This window comes from Haplochromis burtoni, unplaced genomic scaffold (genome assembly GCF_018398535.1).
Source record: "Haplochromis burtoni strain Fernald_Lab_line unplaced genomic scaffold, NCSU_Asbu1 Contig_100, whole genome shotgun sequence".
NCBI lineage: Eukaryota > Metazoa > Chordata > Actinopteri > Cichliformes > Cichlidae > Haplochromis > Haplochromis burtoni.
This window is the reverse complement of record NW_024582461.1, coordinates 904,329-929,288: the sequence shown is the minus strand read 5'-3', so window position 1 is coordinate 929,288 and position 24,960 is coordinate 904,329. Positions and strand designations below refer to the sequence as shown.

At 39.0% G+C, this 24,960-nt stretch overlaps 2 protein-coding genes across 4 annotated transcripts in view; one reads left to right on the top strand and one right to left on the bottom strand.

Annotated features, from left to right (window-relative positions):
• Positions 1-274: 274 nt before the first annotated feature.
• On the bottom strand, positions 275-13,218 carry LOC102289696 (macrophage-stimulating protein receptor). Of its 3 annotated transcripts, XM_005927466.3 has the most exons (21): positions 13,148-13,218; positions 11,157-12,437; positions 9,503-9,673; positions 9,255-9,374; positions 8,983-9,153; positions 8,677-8,843; positions 7,740-7,869; positions 7,481-7,617; positions 7,201-7,380; positions 7,013-7,112; positions 6,667-6,897; positions 6,370-6,516; positions 6,109-6,271; positions 5,587-5,679; positions 5,141-5,347; positions 4,976-5,056; positions 4,697-4,878; positions 4,482-4,591; positions 3,545-3,710; positions 3,296-3,432; positions 275-2,975 (listed from the first exon to the last, which is right to left on the bottom strand). In XM_005927466.3, the coding sequence occupies exons 2-21, from the start codon at positions 12,351-12,353 to the stop codon at positions 2,750-2,752; spliced, it is 4,116 nt and encodes a 1,371-aa protein (XP_005927528.1). In that variant the 5' UTR covers positions 12,354-12,437; positions 13,148-13,218; the 3' UTR covers positions 275-2,749. The 3 variants fall into 3 exon arrangements, with proteins under 3 accessions (XP_005927528.1, XP_042078988.1, XP_005927529.1); XM_042223054.1 differs by lacking the exon at positions 13,148-13,218 and having other exon boundaries at positions 11,157-13,138; XM_005927467.3 differs by lacking the exon at positions 13,148-13,218 and having other exon boundaries at positions 452-2,975; positions 5,141-5,326; positions 11,157-13,137.
• Positions 13,219-15,282: 2,064 nt separating this feature from the next.
• The window catches only part of uba7 (ubiquitin-like modifier activating enzyme 7), a 33,193-nt gene continuing 23,515 nt past the window's right edge, over positions 15,283-24,960 (top strand). The window contains exons 1-17 of the mRNA XM_042223053.1: positions 15,283-15,416; positions 15,557-15,725; positions 16,265-16,399; positions 16,589-16,695; positions 16,766-16,856; positions 17,116-17,248; positions 17,493-17,590; positions 17,672-17,821; positions 17,908-18,072; positions 18,230-18,328; positions 18,434-18,514; positions 18,923-19,078; positions 19,382-19,547; positions 19,928-20,124; positions 20,527-20,591; positions 22,123-22,333; positions 24,631-24,705. Coding sequence (XP_042078987.1) covers positions 15,370-15,416; positions 15,557-15,725; positions 16,265-16,399; positions 16,589-16,695; positions 16,766-16,856; positions 17,116-17,248; positions 17,493-17,590; positions 17,672-17,821; positions 17,908-18,072; positions 18,230-18,328; positions 18,434-18,514; positions 18,923-19,078; positions 19,382-19,547; positions 19,928-20,124; positions 20,527-20,591; positions 22,123-22,333; positions 24,631-24,705 — 2,145 coding nt within the window. The 5' untranslated portion in view covers positions 15,283-15,369. The remainder of the gene's footprint in view (positions 15,417-15,556; positions 15,726-16,264; positions 16,400-16,588; positions 16,696-16,765; positions 16,857-17,115; positions 17,249-17,492; positions 17,591-17,671; positions 17,822-17,907; positions 18,073-18,229; positions 18,329-18,433; positions 18,515-18,922; positions 19,079-19,381; positions 19,548-19,927; positions 20,125-20,526; positions 20,592-22,122; positions 22,334-24,630; positions 24,706-24,960) is intronic.

Here is a 24,960-nt window from a genome sequence, read left to right as displayed (position 1 = left end):
ATGCCACGTTTACATTTACATTTGGAGTTGCTGGTTGCAAACAGCATTCATTTCAACTTTAAAGTCATTATGACATCAGGAAACAGAGGTTTCCCTGATGTTTAGTATATCTGATTTGAAAAGTAAGTCAGAAATTTATTAGATTGCTTTGTTCGTGTGTGTGCGTGTATGTGTGTGAAAAACAAACAAACATGGGTACGTTCTAAAGAAAATACATTCACGTTGCATAATTTGGATTATGGGATTATGTGTTTGAGGAACATCAACATCAATCTCGGAAATATTAGGAGCATTTTATTTAAAATCCTTCTGCAAGGCCACCAATTACACACAATTCAGTAACAGATCACAGGGCAACCCATTTTAAGCTATGTAGATGTCCTAGTGGTAGTGCCGGTCATCAGTTTCTTTAGTTTCAGTAAGCAACAAATGAGTCAACTGTGGCTTCAACTGAAGTCCATTAAGAGATCTGTTTATTCACACAGTCGGCCGAGCACATTTACTTTCACTTTTTCCAACATACTTCACATTTGTAGTGTCTTTTTGTAGTGCCACACCTGACAGTTGCTCAGCACATCTGCCGAAATCAAAACGCAAAGAGAAATTTTGTCACAGGAGAAGAAAAAAATCACTCTGATTTCCATATCATAAGAAAAACAATGTAAAAAAAAAACTTTTTCGTTCCCAAAATTGATTTCACTTTTTATTTAAAATCCATGCTATGTCACAAATCTATATTTTTTGTAAAGACTGATGGTTTATAGCGCTTGTCTAAAAAAGCTTAACCCTGAGTCTGAGGAACAGTTAAGCTACGTGCTGTGTCTTTCTACTGCTTTAGGTTCATTGAGTTGAAGCTTTGAGTGCTTACTGCATGAGCTCGTGCTCATCATATCCTATCTAAAAATACATTTTTAAAATGATCTGAATAAAAAAGGTTGATAACAAAACCATTTTTTAAATTCCTGTAGGTCATTAGTAGCATACAAACAAAATAGATCCTATGCATGCTTTAGCATGACTTAAATAAAGGCATCTTACACAATGTTCATAGGGGGGAAAAAAACAGATTCTCTTTAGTCTTTAGGCCAGCTCATTAGATTTTTTTCCCCCCAAAATCTGGACCTGAGTGTAACCAGAGCTTGTCATTATTGCTACCACCTTTACAGTACCTAAAGGCAAGGGATGGAAAAAGAAAATCTTTATTTAGATCCATAAATTATTCATAGAGTATTACAAATGCTAGATACACAGATTAGGTAGAGGCATGCAGTTTTCACTCTGGTTGAGCTAACATTATTCAGACTCAAACAGTTTGTGTTTTTCCTCTCATCTACCTGGCAGAGAACAAGCGCTGCACTGCCTCAGACCTGTGTCAATGCACTCAGCATCATTTTCATCTTTGACTTTGACGATCCACTTTCATGAAGAACTTTTGTACTTGCTGCGGTGCTCTGAATAAAATTTTAAATTGATTTTTTAAAAAGCTGGAATGTTCCTGTTTGCCCATCTGCTGTAGGTTTTTTCATGCTGTTTATTCACAATAAGTCTTTTTGGAGAAGATTATATGGAATCAAGCATTTTGTATAAAACCCCGCTTGACTGTGGAAGCTACTGAAAAGATCAGATCGGTCTTTGATTCAACAAAAATAAATGGAGCAATAACAAAACTCAACTATCTTTGAACTGAATTCATTGCTCTTGGTGGAAAGCTAGTCCGTGAAAATAAACTATCAGTTTGAAACCACATTACAGCATCAGTATAGAAGATTAAAATCAGTGCCCATATAATAAATGACCTTCGAATGTCCTATGTACTATGGAGATTATTTTAATTAAAAGCAAAAGACACAGAAATTCATCAAAATGCTTTGCAGGTTACATTTTGCTGATTGAAATGAAAAGACCGTAATGTGTTACATTCACTCAGTGAAACTGTGAATCTGGTTCTCTGAGGTTTAGTTAAATATAGTTGTACCGATTGTGCGGCACCTTTGTGTGGAGACGACTGCTGTAGTGCAGAACATCACTGCACCAGTAACTCAAGTTTTCTTCAGAATAAGGCATTTGTTGCCCTCTAGTGATAATTACAAGCATGGACGTGTTTCCACACAGGACAAAAAGCTCACTTTCATAACTCTGGGCCCAGAGCTTTTTTTGTATGAGCGGCACCAAATTTGTGTCGACTGAGTTATTTTACATGTGTGATGTAAGATGCACACATGTATTCTTTTTAAATCTACATACTACAGACCTAAATAAAACAATTTAAGTTAGCCCATATGGCAAGACAATTGTGGTGCAAATATGAAAACTGTTAACCCCTGAGCACAAGTCACTGTTCATATGTCCCCAAAGTTTAAGGTACTGATTTAGAGACATTTAGAGACACGTACTATATGTGTGAATAACACCATATATGTACCACTCAACCCTGTTCTGCAAGTCTAAGAACAAGGGTCTATTTTACATTCATTTTGTCTCATTCACGCTCGTGTTATAGAAAATAAGTCAGCATGCTGCTTCTATTTTGTCACAAACAAAATTTAGTAACCAGTATGAATCTTCCAGTGGGGTTTTTTCCCTCCAGTTAGAGTTTATAATGCCTACAGTGTCAAATAAATCAGTAGTGAAATGTTCAGCGTGCTCGGGTTTATACACATAAAAAATTTTATAAGCGGTCTTTTTCTCTTGTATGTTTTCCAACTCTGGATGCCGTGATCCTGCCAAAGAGCTTTGTGTCATTGCACCTTCAGCTGCTACCATTAGAGTCTGTGTCCAAGTCTGAGGTTGTGGCTTCACTTCCAACTAGGGAGGGGTAAGGCCTTGGCTGGTCTAAGTTGACATAGGTAACCTTCAAACTGATGTAGTGCTCTCCTTTCAGATTGGACAGGATGCGCTGCACTTCGGTAGCCAAGCTATGGAAGGTAGGTCTACACTCAGGCTCCGGGTCCCAACACGCCAGCATGATTACATAGCTGTGGAATGAATAATTGCGTAAATTATTGAATGAAAAGCTGAGTAAGTAAAAGAGTAAGCAGGTGAAGACACTACTGAATAACGGGCATTGTTTTTTCTCAAATACAAAGTAACATAGGATTAAATCCCTGCGATTTAGAGGTATGCAGGCTGGAATTGAGGCCACTAAAGACATCAACGTTACATAATGCCGACGTAGGACAGTTTTCCAATTTCATTGCACTATTGTACTATGTATGACTGTGCAATGACAATAAAGAGTTATCTTATCTAATAATGCCCATATGCTACGGGATAGTGAAAGGGTGCTAATTCTTACAGGGTGTCTGGGCAATACTGTGGCTGCAGAAGCCGACGTCCCTTCAACAAGTATTGCGTGATGTCATAGGGGTCCACCTCTGGATACGGGCTAGCACCTCTGGTTAACAGCTCCCACAGTAAGATGCCATATGACCACTGTGAAACACATAAAGAATAATATATTGTATGTATATTGATTGATTGATTGATTGGTTGAGTGATTGATTTAAAATGATCTTCATTGGCTTGATTAATTAGGCACACTTACAACATCAGACTTGGTTGTGAACTTCTGTGTTTGCAGGCTTTCGATGGCCATCCACTTTACAGGGAGCTTCACCCTTTTGTGATCTTGAATGCTGTAGTACTCCTTGGCATAGACGTCTCTTGCCATACCAAAGTCAGCAACCTTTACTGTGAAGTTTTCATCCAGCCTGTCAAGACAAAACATCTTAAGAATGGACTATCTAGTTCAAATAACATATTTCTACTTTACATTTCTAACATGTAGACTAGCACGTGTACAACGAGTGTCAGTGAATATCAACCATGTTCTCTATGATGAGATCTAATGGTGTAAGCTTATACACGTTGAGTCGTTTGGTACCGGGCCGTGAGAGTTAAGGTTCGGTGTGAAATTTATGGTTTTCGGGCTTTTTAGCGTTTTTTATTATTTATTTTATTTTTCCCGTGTGTTATGAATAAATTTTCCTTTTTTTGGTATCGGTACTTGTTTTATTTTGTTGTATTCATCTGCAACACCTTAAAGGCCGGTACATGAAAATATTGTCAGACATAAACTGGCCTGTGATGCAAAAACGGCTGGGGACCTCTGATCTAAACTATCTTTCATGTAGAAAAAAGAATCTAAAATAAAAATGATTTTTTTTTTCAAAATCATGTTAATGTACATTTGTCACTTTTATCTAATACTTTTTTTAACATTGCAGAAAATAACTAATAATCTTAAAAGATGCCTGAAAGCTGATGAATTTATTAACCAGCTTTGCAATGAACATCAAATTATTTTCATGAAATAATTTCATTTTGCTATATACAACTGACTACAACAATGTGTTCACAAATTTAAAACGGCTAAAACTGCAGAATTATTTCCCCTTATGGCCAACAACAAATACGTTTTCTTGTAGTGAGTCAAAGTCTTTAATATCAAGGCCAGTAATCAGTGCATGAGTCACACTCACATGCAGTTACGCGCAGCCAGGTCTCTGTGAACAAATTTCTTTTGGGCTAAGTACTCCATTCCCCTGGCAACCTGAAGACCAAACCCAATCAGGTCTTTCACTGTTGGATTCTGTAAAGGACAAAGAGTTTGTAAAAACAAAAAAAGAGAGCTCTAAGGACAAAACTTGTAATGGCGTGAATAGAGCATCTTCACAGTCCCCACAGTTTAATTTACCCTGTTCTTAGAACGGATGAAATGGCGCAGATCTCCATGCTTCATATATGGCAGAACCACCAGGGGGAGCCCTTCTTTGGGCAGCATGATACCCAACAGTGACAGTATGTTAGGGTGGTTAAAGCCTTTCATAATGATCCCCTCTCTGAGGAACTGGTCTACTTCCTGGAAATCTGTTATCCCTGTTAATAAAACACATATAATAAAATACTTTAATCTACCAGCCAGCAGCTCACAAAACACCAATTTCTTTTATGAAATAAACTGATATTCACTTACTGTTCAGTGATTTAATAGCACAGTGGATTTCTTTCTTGTTGCTGTCTAACAGGTATCCATGATAAACTGTCCCAAAGTGACCTATATTAGAAGAAAATTGCCTTATAGGAATTCTGTGCTAAATTGGCAAATTAGTAATAACAATTGTACAATACTGAGGTTCACCTTTGCCAATAATCTGACTATCCTCAATTGAGAGCATCTCAGGTGGGATTAGCACATCTTTGACCTCTTCAAGAATATTGGAATTCAGGCTAACCATTGAGATATTGTCTCGTGGCATCAAAGGAACAGATAGATGATCAGAGCTGGCACTGTACAATAAACCCTGGAAAGCCAGTCCTGCTGAACCTGAAGTTTGATAGTAAAGATCTATTGTAATGCATTAGAGAAAAAACATAAACAGGCAAATAAATAACTGATAAAATCTGAGTACATGCGAAGAATGAAAAGCATGAAAGTATTTAATGGACTGGGATAAAAAAAAAAGATTATCTATGCTCAAGTTTATATAATGTTCCTCAATAATAATAATGTTCCTAAATAACTTTATTAGTCAGGTTGTTCTTTGACACATTAAACTGAATCAGTTCATGGCTTGAATCTCTCACCCTGTCTGTAGTCATCTGTTGGAGAAGAAGAATTATTGTTGCTCAGGCGTAGATTATGTGACATCATCGCTGATAAGCGATTCTCTATGGTGGCTGGAGGGGTGAATTCAATCAATCAAAATCAGTTAACAAAGAAAAATCATAGAGAGAGACGGGACAAAATACATTCTGAAGGTGTGCATATAAATTTAAAATAATAGCATGGTCATTTTTATAACAGTTTTTAGAATACACAGTTACAAGGTGCTTCATGCCACCTGCTAGAATATGATCTCAGTGGATTAGCTGAAACCTTATGTCATGAGCTTGGCCATGTAGAGCTTTTTATATATAACTTTTTTTTACTAAATTGTGAATGACACAAGGGAAGAATCCACTGAGGATAATGTGTGAAGCACCGGTGAGCCGAAGGTCGGCTAAGAACGACTGACAGATGCATGTAATTAAAATTTGTTGCAAGATTGCTTAGTAAAGTATGTCAGTTTATTGAAATGCATCACAAAATAGCAAAGTCTTTCTCACCTCTCTTTTTTTTCCTTAAATTAATCATAACAATTAATGCAAGGGCAGCTCCTACTACCAGTGCGGCAATGATGCCCAGGACAATGCCTGCAATCGCATTGTTGTTGAAGCTGTCATCAAAGAGCACTGTACCCATATCATAAACGTCATGGTTCACAAACACCTGCAGCAGTGGAAAATATGATCCCTCTTGTTAAATACATTTACTTAAATATGAGTCTCCATAAGTGATTTAGGATGGCTTAAACAGATGATTCTTACCCTAACAGGCAGCCCGTTGCTGGGAACAACCAGGCCTTTAGGAATCCTGCAGGTCAGCTCATTTTGCAAAACCTGCGCTTTGCAGACCGCATCACCAATGGTCATTGTGATCTTCATACATGTTTGTACTGCATCCAATTTTTTATGCTGTTACAAATTGAAAAAGGGTTTAAATATTAAAACACAAGTAGTAATTGTTGTCTCGTGAAGAATGCAACTACTGTTCCTGAGGTTTTTGTACAAACAGCCAAACAAATGACAGAGCAGGAAAAACTGCACATGAGTGTGTGAACATACATGCAGTGAAACCTCGTCCTCTCCTGGTTTTAGAAGTAATATACTGTCATCATTTTCAAAGGGAATGACTTGGGCATTAGGGTAGTAGGAAAAGTTACTTTTCCAGACGTCATTTTCCCCATCTATGTGAATAGAAAGCACTCCAGTTTTAAAAATGGTATCTGGAATTTGTTCTGGAAAAGCAGGAACCCAGCACTCCATGTGTGTGGCATTTCTTGTGCCACTGCAAACCTGAGGTAAAACAAAAAAATAATATGCTGTTTGCAATCAAGTTAAAATTAATTAACTGAAAAATGTAACTGCATTAGAAAAAAATCCCAGTATAGTTTTACAAAACCTTACTTACCCGTTGAAGACGCTCACTGAAGTGAGATTTCAGAGTGTACTCAACCACAATTTTGTTAGCAACATCAAGATTCTGACCTTCTATCACCAGCTTGGAGCCTCTGTAAGGCAATATAAATTAGCATACCTGCTAGTTTTGATGAGGAACTTGGTGGTAAGCCTATTAGTTAGACCAGTTTAGTGTCATACCTTTGGAAACTGCAATTCGGAAACACAGAGTTTATAACAGGATTATTCTTGTAGGAAAACATCTTAGTGTCATTCACTTGAAGGCTGTCAATAATGACTTTCACAGGTAGTTCCCCAACAGCCTCAGCAGCTTCTGTGTGGCAGACGATTGAAGACAAAGTCCCCTTTCCTTCAGAAACACTGAAAGCAATAGAAATTCAAATAACCAACTATACATAATTAAGGCTACCTGCTTAAATGCACAGCAAAACCAATGTGTTGTAGCGTCTATGTTACTCACTTTTGAATGGTGCAGTTTTTATCTCCAATTTTGACATTTCTTGTTACTCCCGTGTTAAGATATCTGCCTGTTAATGTAACCACTGTTCCTCCAAACAAGGGCCCGTAATCAGGCTTGATTTCTGTTATGCTGGGTGTCTAATAAGAAACAACCAAAGTAAATCACATCGTGATTCCAAAATGCATTACAGAAATTATTTCTGATAATTAGAAAACAGAGAGTTTATAACAGGGTGGTACCCTTTAAAAATTGATCTCACCACAAATGACAATCCAGAAATCTGAGCTGTGCCTTCAACTGAGAAAATGCCCTTCACCTCTCCCTCATTCACTTCCAGAGTGATGTTGAGTCCCTGGTTTGGTGTCTCTTCCCTGATTTTGCACACCAGTCTATTAGAGACACAGGGAATGGCATGTCTGTTAGTTCTATGAGAGAATAGGAGCCATCTGATGTTTCCCATAAAGGGATGACAAACAACTAACAAAATAAAAGACAAATCATGTGAGAGAGAAGATAAAAGTTAATGACATGCAAGAGCGTCATATTTACGAGTGGCGACTGAAAAGAGGGTCGTCAAGGTTAAGTGCTCAGAGCATTATGAGAACTCCCTGAGCTGTTTTGCGTATAGCAGCATACAAGACTATGGTCGATGATCAGCCCTAATTAAAGCTATGAAAAGTTTCATTCAGGAAAACTTGTATATCTAATCTGCCTCCTGAAACCAAACTAGAACTGAGTCCACAGGAGCAGGCCTAATAGCTCAAGGCTCTACCTTCTACTCTACTTTTGGAAACTCTAGGAAAAAAAATAAGCCTGTACTCTGAGACCCAAGAGGACAACTAAATTCAATAAGGACGAACTGTAATCACTCATCTGCCTGTTTTCCTTAGTGTTGCTTTTCTGTTCTTGACATCACTACGCTGTCAGTCTCAACGCTGTTATTGTCATTCTTGTCCAATAATCTTTTTCCCTGCCTCCTCTGAGCCAATCAGCCCCAAATTATTGTTTTGCACAAAAATTTGACCAAAGATGTCACTGAGATGTTAAGAACAGAAGTTTATATGTCTGAAATAATACATCAGTTATATAACCAATAAAAAGGTCAATACCATCATTTTTTAATTAAGTCTGAGCAGCACATTGAGCAGCACTTCCAACACGAGGAAATGGACTACACGTGGGATTGAACTACTCACCTGTTACTATTGCTCTTTTCAGGCAGGACATCACACACGGTCCCCGAGCCCACAGTAACGATGTGGGTTTTGCCGCTGATGATGGGCGGCCGCAGAACAGACTGAAATTCTGATCCGCACAGCGTCACTTCAGTCACACCACCAGCAGGGACCATTTTAGGAAAAAACTGGAAAAATAAAATTACCAACATAAATCAGTAGCTAATTATGTGTATGTATAATCAGTGTGACTGGAGGAACTTTATGACTCATTTTGTTTAACCATGCAATGGCTTATCACAGAGTCACACAGAGTGACAGATCTACCTCTGTTATGATGGGTCCGCAAGACTTTTTGTTCCACTGTGAGCTACACTCTTCCTGCCTTGAGCAGATTCCCGAACACCAGCCACAGTTCATGAAAAACGGAGCGTTCAAACACATGGGGCACGTCTTAAAATGTGCACACCCTGGTCCTGTAGAAGGCACCCTGAACATCTTGATCGTGGAGAGAGTAAGATGAGGGTGTTATAAAAGACATACAAGAGAAAATTCATCAAGAGATAAGCAGTACCTGTGGCAGGTATTACGAGTGTTACCTTATTTCCAACCACAAAGAGAAGTGAATCCTCAGAGTACACAGCTGCGTTCCTCGAAACTGCAGTCTCTCCCAGTGAATAGTTGGCAAAAATAATATGGTTATAGGAACTTAGAATCACCTAAACATGTGAAACAGAGAGGTAATGTCGCGAGGATTCATGGAAATCATAGCAAAAACATCTACATTCAGTACTTTATAATGCATTCAAACTACAGCGTACTCTCCAGCCCAACACCATGTTGTTACCTGGAGTATCCTCCCGTCTGACGTGCCAAAATGGCCCACCGTATGAGTCTCAATCGTGTTCACCAGAACTGAAGTAAACAGTACATTTCTCATCTCACTGTTGAAGAGATCGACTCTGTAGTATGGCTTTGACACCAGAGTGGGCTTATCAGTGCATCTGCTATCAGAGTTCTGTACAAGCAGAAAAAACATGTTTACACATGGACAGCTCAATGAGTTTCATCTTCAGCATATCTGTCTCTATCAGCACTGGGCTCATTCTAGAATAAGTACATGAAGACGTGTTTGTGTGACAAGAAAAAGGGATAGAAAAAAATTCTTAATTGTATTCATTTATAGAGGAAGTGCTGTAGTTTCCTCCAGTCATGGTAACAAGCCGTGAGTGGAAAGTCATAAAACAGCAGTGACCTCAGCGTTGTTGACTTGGTGACTGTTTCTCAGAGTAGTTTCTGTCTTCTGCTGAAACTAAACATTTGCATGGTGGGCGTGCAAAACATGAGTTAGACTGGTTTAAAAAAAAGGTCAGCATCCAGGAAAAAAAGCAGGATTTGCAAGACTGGTGAGGTAATTAAGCTGACCTGCCCCAGCATGCCCATATTTGAGTTCTCACTTCAATGTCCAATTTTTACACCATTTGAGCTTCTCAGACTTTAATGCTTAAATAGAAATGCAGTTCACTGTATTGAACGCACCAGATTCAATAAGTAAAAATCTGGGATTCTAAAGACAGCTTCATGACTCTTTTAACTAATATTTTCTGACTGATTTTCTTCCTCCTTGCCCCTCACTTCTTTCATATTCATCCTATTTCCTACTCAAATAGAGATGAGTACAGTCCAACACTGACCCTCCCCTTGAAGTTCCACATTTTTATCAGCAGGATTTATAGCTTGTGTTTCCTGGCACACATTCCCGTAGGTGTACATGCCTGTGGGAGCTCAAAGGACACAGACTGAGCGCCATAAAAGGAAAGACCACACCTTTATTTTATTTTGACGTGAGGAACCATAGCTACATTCAAGGTGTTTCAAGAGAGAGGTGTGCATGTTCTTATAAGGCTGAACCTGCCTTTACCGTCCAGTACCTTTCTCTTCTGTATTGGTTTGTGTATTTGGAAGTTGGGGAGGAAATATTCCACAGTGAAATCCACTAACCTGCTAGGACTGGAAGGACACGTGTGCTGCCCTGAGGCAGTTTGTGTCCTCTCAGTTATTTGTTTTAAAATGAAAAGAAACCGCAACTGTTTTTATACCAAAGCCTTTTACTACAGACAGTTCACACCTTTTCATTGAGAAAGACTGAAACTTACTGAGCAGTGACTGAAACAGAACAGAGTAATGGTGTCGCAACATGCAGGTCACACCAGTGACTCATCCACCCCTCCCTGTTCTCTCTCTCTCACACACACTCACCTTCATCAGATTTACCGCAGGCAAACATCATTTTAATTTTCAAGATTTATGGACTAACTTTAGTTTTACTTTGAATATACAATCCTTTATTGCTCAAGAAAATAATAATACTGTACTGTAAACCACTTTGCTCTCATCACAAATGACTTAATAACACAATGCTTGTCTGGACAAACCATTTCCTGTATGGGCATATAGTGACATTCTGATGACACTCGAGCATAAAAAAAAGAGTTACTTACTTCATGTGGGCAGTTCTCACATGGCTGGAAGTGGCAGAGACCTCTGGATAGCTGCTCTGTACTTGACTTACAGCAGGCCTCCTCACCAGCCTCGATTTCTTGGTTTATTTTAGTTAAAGGAAACGCACAGAGGGCTGAGTTCTTCTGAGGCTGGCCATGCTTGTTTACCTCCGCGAACACCCCATACAAAACATTTTCTCCCTTAGCTACCCTCAGCTCATCAGCCAAGTCCTTCCCAACTTGCCCGAAATGTGCTGCCTGTAATCCATTATAAACAGTACCCTTGAAAGTCCCTCTCCTTCTTCTCCTGCGCTTTGGCTCGTACCGACACTCCAAAATAAGCTCTCTGTACATCCACATCTCTGGATTAGAAATAGACAGTCGTCCCAGACGAGTCTGAAAAGCTGAATCGTTTTTGTAGGGATTTTCCCTCTGCAAGAAAAGAAAGTAGACATAATACTTGGTAGAGAAACTGTAGATGTAGTTAATGCTGTAAGAGTCACGTAGTCCAGGAAGCACTGTCACATTTGTGACCATGTCAAATCCATCTTCAGTTGAAAGTGGCCTCAGCACTGATAATGACCTCCTTGGGTACGTCTGTGTTATTCTGTCATTGACAGAGGCTGCAACAAAGAAGTATGATGTCTGCCCATCTTCAGCGATGATGGCCTTGGTACCAAATGGGCTGGCCACACAGTCACGACAGTAGGTTGGAGAGTTCCTTTCTTTTGTGTATAAACATTGAGGTGCAGGAGCTTCAAGGGTAATGTCAGTAAAGTAACAGATCCCATACCGAGTACTTCCACAAATGTACAAGTATGGAACTAGATTTAGAGCAGGATCCAAAAGCAGAATCTCGTTGTCTGTATCCACTGGGTCCTCAGGTTGAACTTCTACATCGCATGCCAGACAGGTTTCACAATCAGGACTGCCTATAGGTCCAGTTTTCACCTCCCATATTTTATTCATAGAACTGTTGACTCCCACTACCGCATTCTGATATCCAATGTAAACTTGTTCATTATCCGGGTTCACTGCAATGTTCTGTATTGGTTTCTGGGTTTGGAAGTGGGGGAGGGAATATGTTACAGTGAAATCTATGGAACTCTGAGGTGTAGAAGGACACGTGTGCTGCCCCAAGGCAGTTTGTGATAGCATCCATATCCATACTGTCAACAAGGCAGTCAAACTGACCATTTCCACTTTATGGTCTGCTGTGAATAAATGCTACCTATAAGACAGTTTTCTCAAAGAAAACATTCTGGAGAACCAGCGGGAGCTCTGCAAGAAAAAGCAGAGAAGGAATGTTGAGATTTACCAGACAGGGAGCTGTACCACTGGATTCTCACATTCAGCCGAGATTCTCCACTTCATACTGTAAACATTTTAGCTTACTTAATCTGAGACACAGCTGGAGAACTGAGGAAGGAGAAAAGTATCAGCTGCTTCATTTTTTTTCTTTTTGAGGCTCTTGATTAAGCATTTCCTTATCTTCAGCTGCAAATGCCTCATTTTAAAAGGTAGTATTACCTAATATACGCAGTCACGGCATGTAAAACTCAACAAGAATTTGCGAGGATAACGATACAATCTAAAGCGGACAAGAAACAACGCGTTGTAACATGTGGAGAAACCATGGGAGCGTTCAGCCCACCAAAACTACACAAAATACATACAGAGTAACAACTACATTACATGTGTCAAATACACAAAACTAATAGTTATTATCAGTGCAAAACGGTCATGGAGGCTTATAAAGGACTACGTTACTGTAAATTTCATATTACTATATGACATAACTCCTAATGAAAACCATGATACTACTACAGTTAGAATCATTTGTATTAACTCGAACTGTTTGGATAGGAATCATTAACATGGACCAATAGCTGAAAGTTCTCCGGAACCAATAAAATTTAAGAACTCTTTAACAACTTCTTTAACAAATTTGAATCCCTCAGAGATACGTATGCTAGTGAAGTTCCACTCACCTGACAGCGACTGAATACCTCTATCAATGAGTTTACACTGGCACTGAATTCCCCCATTCCTTTAAGATCTCACGTCAAAAAAAAAAAAAAACCCAAAAAAAAAAACCAACCCAGGAAGTTACTAACCCTTCACAATAAAAGCATTCCAGGCCAGCGGTCTTGTGTCTAAAGGGTGATTTAAAAAAAAAAAAATCAGGTCATCAGACCTACAGAGAGATTTGCATTTTTACAGTTGTATGGCACTGTATCGACGGGAGATCTGGATAAATTATAAGCCAAATTTCATTGAAAAAATAAATACTGTGGAAATTAATATCCTTAAATCCTGCCATTATCGTGCCAAGGTACATCTAAATGTCTGGAACAATATTCATTTGGTTATTATTACAAAACAAACGATCATTCGTGGCGTTTTTCTGCTGTAAAAATGAGAATGACACTGCCCGTTCAAACAAGTTTTCTAACATGATTCAATGTTTAATTTTTTTAAACTGTTAAAGACCGGAAATGCCATCATCATTCTGACTCGCTTGACTGTGGACTGTGATATTCCCTAAGCGGGTTCTGCCCTACCAAGCCGCGCCTGCAACGAGGAAGTATGAAATAGTTGCTAAATTTGACCATCCGCATAATTTCCTCTCCAAGAGAGCTTTGTCATATTTCATCCTGAAACATATTTCCAGTCAGACTTAAATTTTTGTGGAAAAAATCTTGGCTTATGAAAGCAGTCTGTAGCTTATATCAGCGCCTGAGGGACATTTGCCAAAAATACATTGCTTTTGGATGAGGAACAGTTTCTCCTCAGCAGCCAGAAAGTTATGGGAAGAATGTATTCCATTCTCCTGACAGATCACCTAAAAATGTATTAGTGATATAAAACACACATGGAAAAACCTCAACTTTGCTCTGTTGGATGATGGTACATGGAGGCTGTAAAAGTTGAGGCCAAAATGACCATCACTGTCATCAGTGTGCCAACAGAAATGCTATAATGTGGATTTATACTCCGAAGTTAAATATCTACTACTGAATCCAAAGTTCAAAGTAAACATATGCTGCAGTGTCACTCAGCAGGCTTTCACTTCCAGACCTAAAACCATAAAAATCCACAAGCAACCATTACTCCTAATGTTATCGAAAAAGTCTGAGGTAGTGCAAGAGCAAAAAAAAGAAAATAATTTTTTTCCTTTCTTTCTTTTTTTTTTTTTTTAACTCCACAAGGACTTGCTGGACTGAGTCAGAGTGAGAAACTAATCAAACAATCTGCCAAAAACAATAGCTGGAAGGCCATCATGTTTGCTCCTCAGCTTACATCTGTGTATCTGACAACCTGACTCATAAGACATGGGCCAAGCAAACAGACTTAGAGCTCACTGCAGTTTAGATTTTGATTTGGCCCGATATTAAATCCCCAGAAGACTGTTTAAAGTAAGGGTATTCAAACTTTTTATTATTATTATTATTATTATTATTATTATTATTATTATTATTATTATTATTATTATTATTATTATTATTATTATACCATTTTGGAAGTGAAACTGTACCATCTGAAATGTTGTGTTGTCTATGAATTTCATCTATAACTTCAAAAATTTGGACATCCTAACAACTTTTTAAAAAAATTATTATTTGCTAATCTTGTGTGTTCCCCAGTCACACCATAGTTACCCTGGTAGCCTGTTTATTTCTCTGTCTGATGATAATAATGAGTCACTTTTGGTCCATCCTACACATACAGTACTACATTCAGTTGTTTTTTTTTCTTTGACTGCTAGACTGAGATTATAGATTATTTTATTGATGCATGAGGGGATTCTGTGAGTTTCATTAAGGACTTGAACGTTTATGTATTAAATCCTGCTTTTAGACAAACATTTGATATTCAGATTTAAGGTGAGCACAGAGAAACTAGAGCTAAAGAGAAATTCAGCCAGAGAATCATAAATAATTCACCTGCACTTTCCTACTCGCAGGAGAAAACATGAAAAAGTGAGAAACGTTTATTGTTACCCAACACTAAGCGGTTACAAAGTTTCGAGTCGCCCTCTAGTGGTTACAGAAAGCGTTTGTTAGTGGGACCTTGCAGAGACTGAATCGAAACTGAAATACATTCCTGTTTTTTTCTTTTTGTCACAACCGGTTTACATTAAGTTCCGGGTTTTGACTGGACAGTTCTTTCTCTAAGCTCTCTCAGATTTGCCTTCAACTGCTTTTACAAAATGTCAGAAATCTCTGAAATCGATGAAGGATTCTACTCCCGACAACTGTAAGTACCAGCGATGTTGTGCCAAAAAGTGCACACCTGTCAAAAAGTGACCGGCGGTATCGTCTAAAAAAATGAATGATTGCTGGTATTTAAATTGTTTTAAATGACTTATGACACTTTGTGTTTTTTAATCTGCACAGTTATGTTCTGGGCCACGAGGCGATGCACCGAATGGGCTCAGCCAAGGTCCTCATAGCAGGAATGAAAGGTCTGGGAGTAGAAATTGCCAAGAATGTGGTCCTGTCCGGAGTTAAACATGTCACTGTCCAGGACGAAGGAATGACAACATGGAGCGACCTGTCATCTCAGGTATCCAAGAGGGATGCGTTTGAGCTGATTGCATAAACACATAAATATACAACAAACTTTAGGAAGCCTGTGTGATGAAGGGTTACTAAACCGAGCTGATTGTGATCCTGGTAATGGGAGTTTTGTTTTTTCAAACCTGTTTTTCTTTTCAAATGTTATCAGACTTTAGGATGAAACTGTGGCACTGATATTATTCCATGATTAAATAAATCCTCAATATTTCAATATTAAGTGATCAAATTGTGCACATTTAGTTTTGCTTTTCCTTTCACGACTGAGGACACCCGCCTTCTTTATCATGCGCTAGGAAACACCTGATACATTTTGAGATTTCTCTTTCACTCTTGAGCCTTGACACAGGCAAAACAACAAATTCAAACAAATTCATTTATTTTCTTTCATTGATACAATTCAGAGTCATGGGGGGATGAGTGGAAGAGAATGGATGGATAGATGGATGGATGGATGGTCAAACGTAATACAGCAGGTGGGCCTTGGGTTGAGATTGTTTTGTCTTCAATTTTAATTGTTCCCAACAGTTTTTCCTGAAGGAGTCTCATCTTGGTCAGAACCGGGCTGCATGCTCGGTACAACAGTTGGCAGTTTTAAACCCGCATGTGGTTGTGGAACAATATACTGGACCACTAGATGAAAACCTTCTTCTGCAATATCAGGTATTTTAATCTTTTTCTCAACAATACTGTGCTGATGTCCACTAAGGTTAAAATAATATTTTTTTTAAATTTCTGGAACCAAGAAACTTTCTGCCCTTCGTTAAATTAATATTCAATTCATCAAGGCCAAATCACAGTGCACATCAAGCAAAAAACACCTTTCTGAGTAGGGGTGCTATGTTTTTACAGGTAGTGGTCCTCACTGACTCCTCATTGGAGGATCAGAAGCGTTTTGGGGAGCTGTGTCATTCACATGGGATTAAGTTCATTGTAGCAGACACCAAGGGGCTCTGTGGGTAAGATAAACTCTGGAACATGTACTAAATCAACATTATGGAACAATCAAGAGAAAACTCTCAATTGCAGTCAGCTGTTCTGTGACTTTGGGGAGAAATTTGAGGTCTTGGACCGGGATGGAGAGATGCCTGCATCAGTGATGATACAATCTATTTCTAAGGTAAAACTTTCAATTTTATTTTGTGCTAAAGCTAAATTGCAGATCCAGCCATACATTTTGAAATCCTGGTACTTCATTTATTTCTGTGTAATGTGTATAACAGATCGTATGAGAGGAACCCTAAGTGAATCCAAGATATGCTTTCAAACTCTGACCATTTTAATGACTAACAATCCTTGAACCAGATTGTCCAAGAAGTGTTGCAAATAGGTTTACTTAACAGGCTTAAGAATTGACAGTTAGCATGTCTTTATTTTAGGATAATCCTGGAGTGGTGATCTGCACAGATGACCAGAAGCACGGACTCTCAGATGGCGATAAAGTTATTTTTTCTGAAGTGCAAGGCATGACAGAACTAAACAATATGGGCCCCGTGGGAATTAAAGTCCGGGGTCAGTGTTGGCAATTTCTTTCCTCAAGTTTTCTTTTCATGACATTTTCAACCTCTATGACGATCACTACTCTAAAAATCTGATGCAATTAGAGATTTTTTCTTTTTCTTCTTTATCATCTGCAGTCATTATAGTTTTATATTGTCAGCATTGGGTTTGTATTATTTTTCAGTAAATCTACTTTTAACTTTTTTAATTTCAATTTACCATAAAAACCTTTGTCATTTGTCATCTCAATCATTAGGCCCGTATTCCTTCAGCATTGGTGACACTTCAGCCTTTTCTGAGTATGAACGGGGTGGAGTGGTGAATGAGGCTAAACAGCCAGTCCTGCTAAATTTTGTAGGTGCAAGCGTTTTGTTTCTACTTTAGCTTTTAAACAATAAATCCATTGTTAATGAAACAATCTCATTTTAATTGCAGAAACCACTGAGTGAGGCTTTACAGGACCATGATCTGCTGGTAATGAACGACTATGGAAAAATATCTCGGCATCAGACCCTGCACTTGGCTTTCCAAGCACTCCATAGCTTTGTGAAGAAAGAAAAGCGACTCCCTGGTCTCTGGTCCCAGGTCTGTAAATCCAGCTACGGTGTTGTAGTTTAACTATTAAAGCAATTTACAGGACTGTTTCCACTCACTTGTTGGTGCTGCTACAGTCTGATGCAGATTACCTGCTAACCATAGTGAGAGAGCTAAATGAAGTCGCACAACTGGAAGAGCTAGATGAGGTCACAGTACAAAGCCTGTCGTACACAGCCCAGGGGGATTTGGCTCCCATCAATGCTTTCATAGGAGGCTTGGCTGCTCAGGAAGTCATTAAGGTGAGGTCTGAAGAAAATGCCTGAAAATGTTCATCTTTTGGGAGGGGGGGGGGGGTTCACTCATCATAAACTATTACTGTTTACACTGTATAATAAATAACATTTGTATTTAGCTAAGTTGACCAAGTATTGTGTGTCTCTTGTAATATTCCTGCAGGCATGCAGTGGGAAATTCACACCTCTTCAGCAGTGGCTATATTTTGATGCACTGGAGTGCCTGCCTGAGGATCAGCCGACAGAATGCTCATTTGCGATGGTATACCTTTAAAATATAGATTCCCGGGCTATCAAACAAGCTCTCCATTTGACTGATATGAACAGCATTAAGGCGCATTTAATCTGTATCTTTTCCTTTTCATAGAACGGCACAAGGTATGATGGACAGATTGCTGTGTTTGGCTCCGCGTTCCAGGAGAAGCTTCAACGGCAGAAGTATTTCCTGGTGAGGACTGATTTGACATTTGTCCAACAGAGGGCACACTCTGCACTGTAATGCAGAAACTCCATGTGTGTTTTTCTTTGATCTTGTCTGGTGTAAATGATGGCACATTCAGGAAAAAGCTGTGATTCAGGTGGCATTTCCTGGCATCTTTGTAAAGGGGCTCTTTAACAGTACTTGGCACTTTCCCTGTTTCCTTTAAAAGTGTGATTTTGTGCTGGGTTAACATTTTTAAGGGAGACAGTGTATGCATTTCTTTTATCTTTGTCGCAAACTCTGCAAGACATCAGGAAGTACAGGAGCTACTGAATGCCTAATCTCTATGTAGTGATGAGCAACAACAGATGAATGACTTTCTGCAACATTGTAAAACACATCTGACAATTTCATTTTTTTCCTGTTACTTTCAAGGTTGGAGCTGGTGCTATCGGCTGTGAGCTTCTTAAAAACTTTGCCCTTATGGGGCTTGGTGCAGGAGATGATGGACACATCACCATAACAGACATGGACTCAATAGAAAGATCCAACTTGAACCGCCAATTCCTGTTCAGGACTCATGATGTCGGGGTGAGAAGCCACACAGTATATTGTATCACAATTCTGTAGTGAAAAATGTAAAAAAGTATCATAGCACATCTCTGCAAGTTAACAGGGCTTTACTTATAGGAGAGGCTTGTGATGAAGGTATTATTACAGCCTGAGATGGCTTGTTTTAGTTAGTTTCCTAAGCGGCTCTATCAAAACAAAGCTAGATATTCATCTTGAATTGATTAACTCTTTATTATCATTTTGTTTTTAATACATTTTCTTGTTCACATACGTTATGTCACAGACTAACTTTTCCATTTTTGTGCGTTTGTCAATTGGCAGAAACCTAAATCAAAAGTTGCAGCCAGAGCTGCGTGTGACATAAACCCACAGATGAGAATCACAGCGCACCAGAATCGCCTGGATGCTGACAGTGAAGGAGTATACGACTACTGCTTCTTCATGGGCCTCGATGGAGTGGCTGCAGCCCTTGACAACGTGGAAGCCAGTGAGGACACTTACTGTCACTATATTATAAAATGAAATTACAAGTCAAAGTCATCTTTATTGTTAATATCGCCATAGGTTCGGGACATACCCACATACCCATGGTGTGCAAAAGAAGACTAATTATGAATAAGAAAAGAGATGTAAAAATATGGGGCATGGGTATTTAAAAAATGACGTATTGGTGTAAAAATAACGAATTATACAAATGTTATTATAGCCTATATACAGTATTTCAGTCTACATATAAGATGTCAAGTATAAAAATTATTTTGCAGTCTATAGAAATGATATAAAAACATTCACAGTTTATATTTACAGTAAGTATAAGGACTGTACATGTACATTTCTAAGCTTTAACCCACTGTTTCTGATGGTCAGGGGTCTATCTTGATGGACGCTGTGTGCAACACCAGAAGCCAATGCTGGAGGGGGGCACTCTAGGGACCAAAGGTCACACCCTGGTGGTGGTTCCTCACCTGACGGAGTCTTATGGACCGAATAAATCAAGTTCTAGCAATGCTATCCCGCTGTGTACTCTCAAGAACTTCCCCCACCGCATTGAGCACACATTGCAGGTATAAAATCAAGTTGTTCAACTTTGTGTTCACTTTTGTTGTAACGGGAATTTATTGCATCTAATACCAGATGACCAGTGAATACAATAGTCACTACGGTATGTATTATTGGTATATAGTTTAGTAATTAGCACAAAGAACTGGGATTGTTCTGTGTGATATTAAAAAGTGTCACTAGTGCTAGATAAAATCAGGGTATCACCAAAATTAGTGCAATGCAGACTCCATCCAAGACCTGCTGAGGTAATGCTGTTAAAATTCATATTAGCTCTTAAACATAACAATGACCAAAACATTTGAAATGACTGCAGACTTTCTTTTGCACAGTGCCCTGCAAAAGAAAGTCTTTTTTATTGTGTTATTAATTCTTTTTTCACTAATCTGGTCTTGTAATTGTTTCAGTGGGCGAGGGACCAGTTTGAAGGACTGTTCAAACAGACACCTGAAAATGTAAATTTCTTCTTGAGGTAAGATACGATGATACCATCCTCATGCGATTTTCCTGTGTTGGCGCCAAAAGGGAGACAGTGTCTTCACCAGTCTGGTGTTACTTAGCGTGGTCATTTTACGATGCTTTTCCACTTTCTTACAAAGCATTCCAGCGCACCTACAAAACAGCTAATGAAGTGGTCCAAGCTCGTTATTTAGTTTTATTAACAGGAAAACATTTGGTTGGCTTTCAGCAGTAAAGCCCTTGTAAGAAATTACATAAACAGTCTGTCTTGCCAAGTCTCCTCTCTGTAATGTATAATCCACAGCAGCTCTAACACAGTTTTCTACTAATAATAGATGCATTCTTTGATAATTAGAGGCTTTGTGGTTTAGGAACCATCCATCAAATTTTAAAAAAGAGATTAGATGACAGGAAAGAGTGCTATATGATGTGAAATGGATGAATCAGTGAATCTGCTGGATTTTATTTGTGAGATTTAAGTACATGGCTAATCTTTAAAAATTAATAACCACTGTATCAAGCTTTACATAATGCATTGACCTAATTATAACACACAGAAGTGTCATCAAAGGCAGATTTAAGCTTCCAGGTCGAAACTATGTCTGAGTACTGAGGCTCGGAGCCATCCTAATCCAGCCATGTTTTGAGATTTGTCTCTGTTTGTTTTAGTGAGATTAACTTAATCTGCCACGGCAGTAAAAGCATTTACTGTCTTTCTTGTTTCTATATGGAAGCAAAAACTGGGCCTAGAGCAAAAATGGTGCTTGTGAGTTTAAACAACCATTCAAATTTTTCATATTGCACAGTTTTTTAGAGATAAGGGCGCTTGTCTACTAAGATAACCAGTTTTTCCCGGCCCTCCTTCTAGCGCAATCCTGGAAAATGTTTTCTGGGCATTTTTATGAGACAGATCAGCTACATGTCATAGTCCAGCAAATATTAAGTCATGGTTCATGAGGTTATGGAAAGGAGGTTTTTTTTGTTGCTGCTGTTTTAATGCCACACCCATACAGTTCTGTGTACAGCTATGAGTATGCATGTTCCTGTTCAGGCAGGTTTTTTGTTTCCTGAGCGAGCGCATATTAATGGCGCAAGAACTACCCATGTGTGGGTTTAGAGTTGTACTGACCAGCACCTGATAAACTTACTCAAAACTGTCTTCTCCTGCCTATGAGTCGAAACACTCAGAGAAATCCCCCCTTTGAGTCACTTTCGAGACAACACTCAAAAGATTTTTTAGTCATTCTCTTCTGTGACACAGGTATAAACAGTTTTGGGGGGTTTCCAGTAAGGCTTTAGTCAGGTTGACGTTGCAGGTCATGTATGCCACGTGTGTTGTTTTTAAAGTTTACTTTCAGCCAAGTCATGTTGCAAATAAAAATCGAATCTTTTATTGTGAAGGTTCAACCCACAGAACGCATCAAACATATTATTATTACCTTTCGATAGCCTGCGCTTTGTCTTTCTGCTCAGCCAATGATCATTATTATTATTATTATTTGCTCTGTCACTGAATACAACTATTGCTGCTCTATTTTCCACAGGGATACGGCATTTATTAAGCGAACTCTAGATCTTGGTGACACTGAGGCCTTGGAGATTCTCGGAGGAGTGTGGAGCAGCCTGCATGACATGGAAGCTGGAGGACAGCGTCCAAAGTCCTGGGAAGACTGTGTGCGCTGGGCACGTTGCAAGTGGGAGACCCTGTTTAACAACGAAATCCGTCAGCTTCTGCACTGTTTCCCTCCCGATGAGGTAAAAAAGCAACTATCCTGGTGCCAAAAATGTAACATGTGTAATTAGTCTCCATGAACACACAGGGGCACTGTTGTGCAGGTAAGATATTTGCATTCCAAACAATGAAACACTAAAGTGAGATATTTGAACAATAGGAATTGCATTTTTCACATTTCACTTCATGGAGTACTGCAGCATATTTCCCCAAGAGTAGATGGCAACATTAGCCCTGCTGAAAACCTGAAAAGCACTACTGATAAACAGGGTCTCTTGAGGGTCTCTGAGGGGTTTTTAGTCTGTTGAAACGTGCAGACAGAGTGGTGTCACATGTTGCTGTCATACCTTTGGTGTAGGAGGGTGCACAGATCAGTATCAACCTAAACAAACCCTCCAAGACTTAGAACACTAACAAGCTGTTTTCTAACAGAGCTCCAGCAGTGTTTTGCAATGTTTTAATATTTATTAATGCAGCTTTTGGTATGGCATTTTTTTTATTATTAAATATAAATATTCTCTTATCTAATCATCACAGCACATGATACAGAAACTCTGCGTCATTTGTGGTTTTGGCTTTGGTTCTCTCTCTTTTTTCCCCTCCATACTTCTCTTTGTCCTAGTTACGTAAAAAGAGTTATAGTTTTATTGTTCTCGTTGACAGTCAGTTTTTACCACAGACCTTCTTGGGGAACTATGATAAGGAAGCTAATGTCAGTTAAAAGTCAAAAGCTAAACTGACCAAAGCTGGTACACTGACAACACTGATGACTGCACGGCTACTGTGCTCTGTGTTGCCACAGCATCTCAAGTTGGAAAAGCAGAAAATACAAGAAGTGACGGGTGAGAGAAGTGGATTGACTGACTGCTTTATTTTAAACAAAGCAGTCAGTCAATCCACTGACTGTAGCTGAGGTGGCAGAGCAGGTCAGCCACTAATCAGAAGGTTGGTGGTTCGATCCCAGGCTGCCTCCTGGCTGCATGCCAAATATCCTTGGGCAAGATACTAACCCCGTGTTTGCCTACTGGTGGTGGTCAGAGGGCCCGGTGGCGCCTGTGTCCGGCAGCCTTGCCTCTGTCAGTGCGCCCCAGGGCAGCTGTGGCTACAATGTAGCTTGCTATCGCCAGTGTGTGAATGGGTGAATGACTGAATGTAGTGTAAAGCGCTTTGGGGTCCTATGGACTAGAAAAGCGCTATACAAATGCAGGCCATTTACCATTTACCATCTAAATACAGCAAAAATAGCGAAAAATAAATTGAGTTTCTACCATATCTCTCTATACCACACAATTTATATGTTTAAAAGGGTTTCTACACTCATCTGATCTAACCCTGCTTAATACTATTTAATAATTTACAACTCACTCTTCATCGGTACAGAACCTGACAGTAAACATGTATGACTATTGAATGAGTGTAGATGAAATGACAAGAGATTTAAAGGTATCCTGTCACAGAATTTGCTGTATTTGTGAGAGAAATTATATTCAGCTCTTAAACTGCTTAATTAACAGCAATTAATTGAATTGTTGATAAATTTGGCCATGTAGCTTTTTGGTTCAACTCTCTTTTTCTTAACAACCAGAACAAAGTTGATTTCAAGTAGAAATTTCCATTATTAAAGTCACCTTTATTCTTAAGTCTCTACAAGAAAAAAGAACACTTGGTCAAAGAACCTTAGGAGGCCCCAAAAAGTCTTAAATGAAAGTGTCATCCTTCTTTTTAAGGACAAATCACTGTTTTGGCCCCCTCTGACCCTGAAGAGAAGGCTAACAACATGCCTGTTTCTGAAAAGGACAATGTTGTTGGTGCCTTTTGGCTGCTATACAATGCCCCCCCTGCAGTGAAAACTGGCACCACCAGTAGGAGACTCTCTCTTTCTCGGCATATGGACCATTTGGAAACATCAAAGCTCTCAAGTCCCTTTGTTCCTTTATCAGACATACAAATTGTGTAGTAAACACACAGCTGATAACAATATTAGTGTGACTGCACCAAAGGAAGGTAGTTGACTTGCTTTGTTAGAATAGTAAAGTAGTTGTCAGGCTTTATCCAGTAAATCACTAATGCACTGGAGTCATCATGCATTAAATATCATATAAGCTGAAAATGTAAAACCTAATCTCTTTTCTTGTGCGTTTTTGTTTGGAATATAGCGTCACCTTCATTATATTTAAGGCAAAGATCTCACCATGACAGTCATAGGTTTACTCACCAAGTTACACTTATATTTATATAAATGTTTTTAAAGAATAAAAGTGAAATGAGTTTACATCTGTTACTCGCTGCGATAAAGGGATTTTCTTCTGCCTCTGTTTAGAAGACCACTCATGGCTTGCCGTTCTGGTCTGGATCCAAGAGATGCCCTCACCCCCTGACGTTTGATCCTAGCATTGTGAGTAGTGTCTGGTCCAGTTCTTCATCCAGTAGCAATCATATACATAGTAGATGGTAATGAGAAAACATACCACAGTATACTGATAACCACTCACATTCCTTCTTTATCTTGTCTGATAATGGCTCTTCCTCACTCTGACCATATAATTGAGTCTTATCTCAGGTACACACGGGCAATAAAAGAGAGATAATAATCTGCTTTCTAGACACATTCAATTCATGTTATTCTCCTTATCAGTGAATTGAAAGCAGC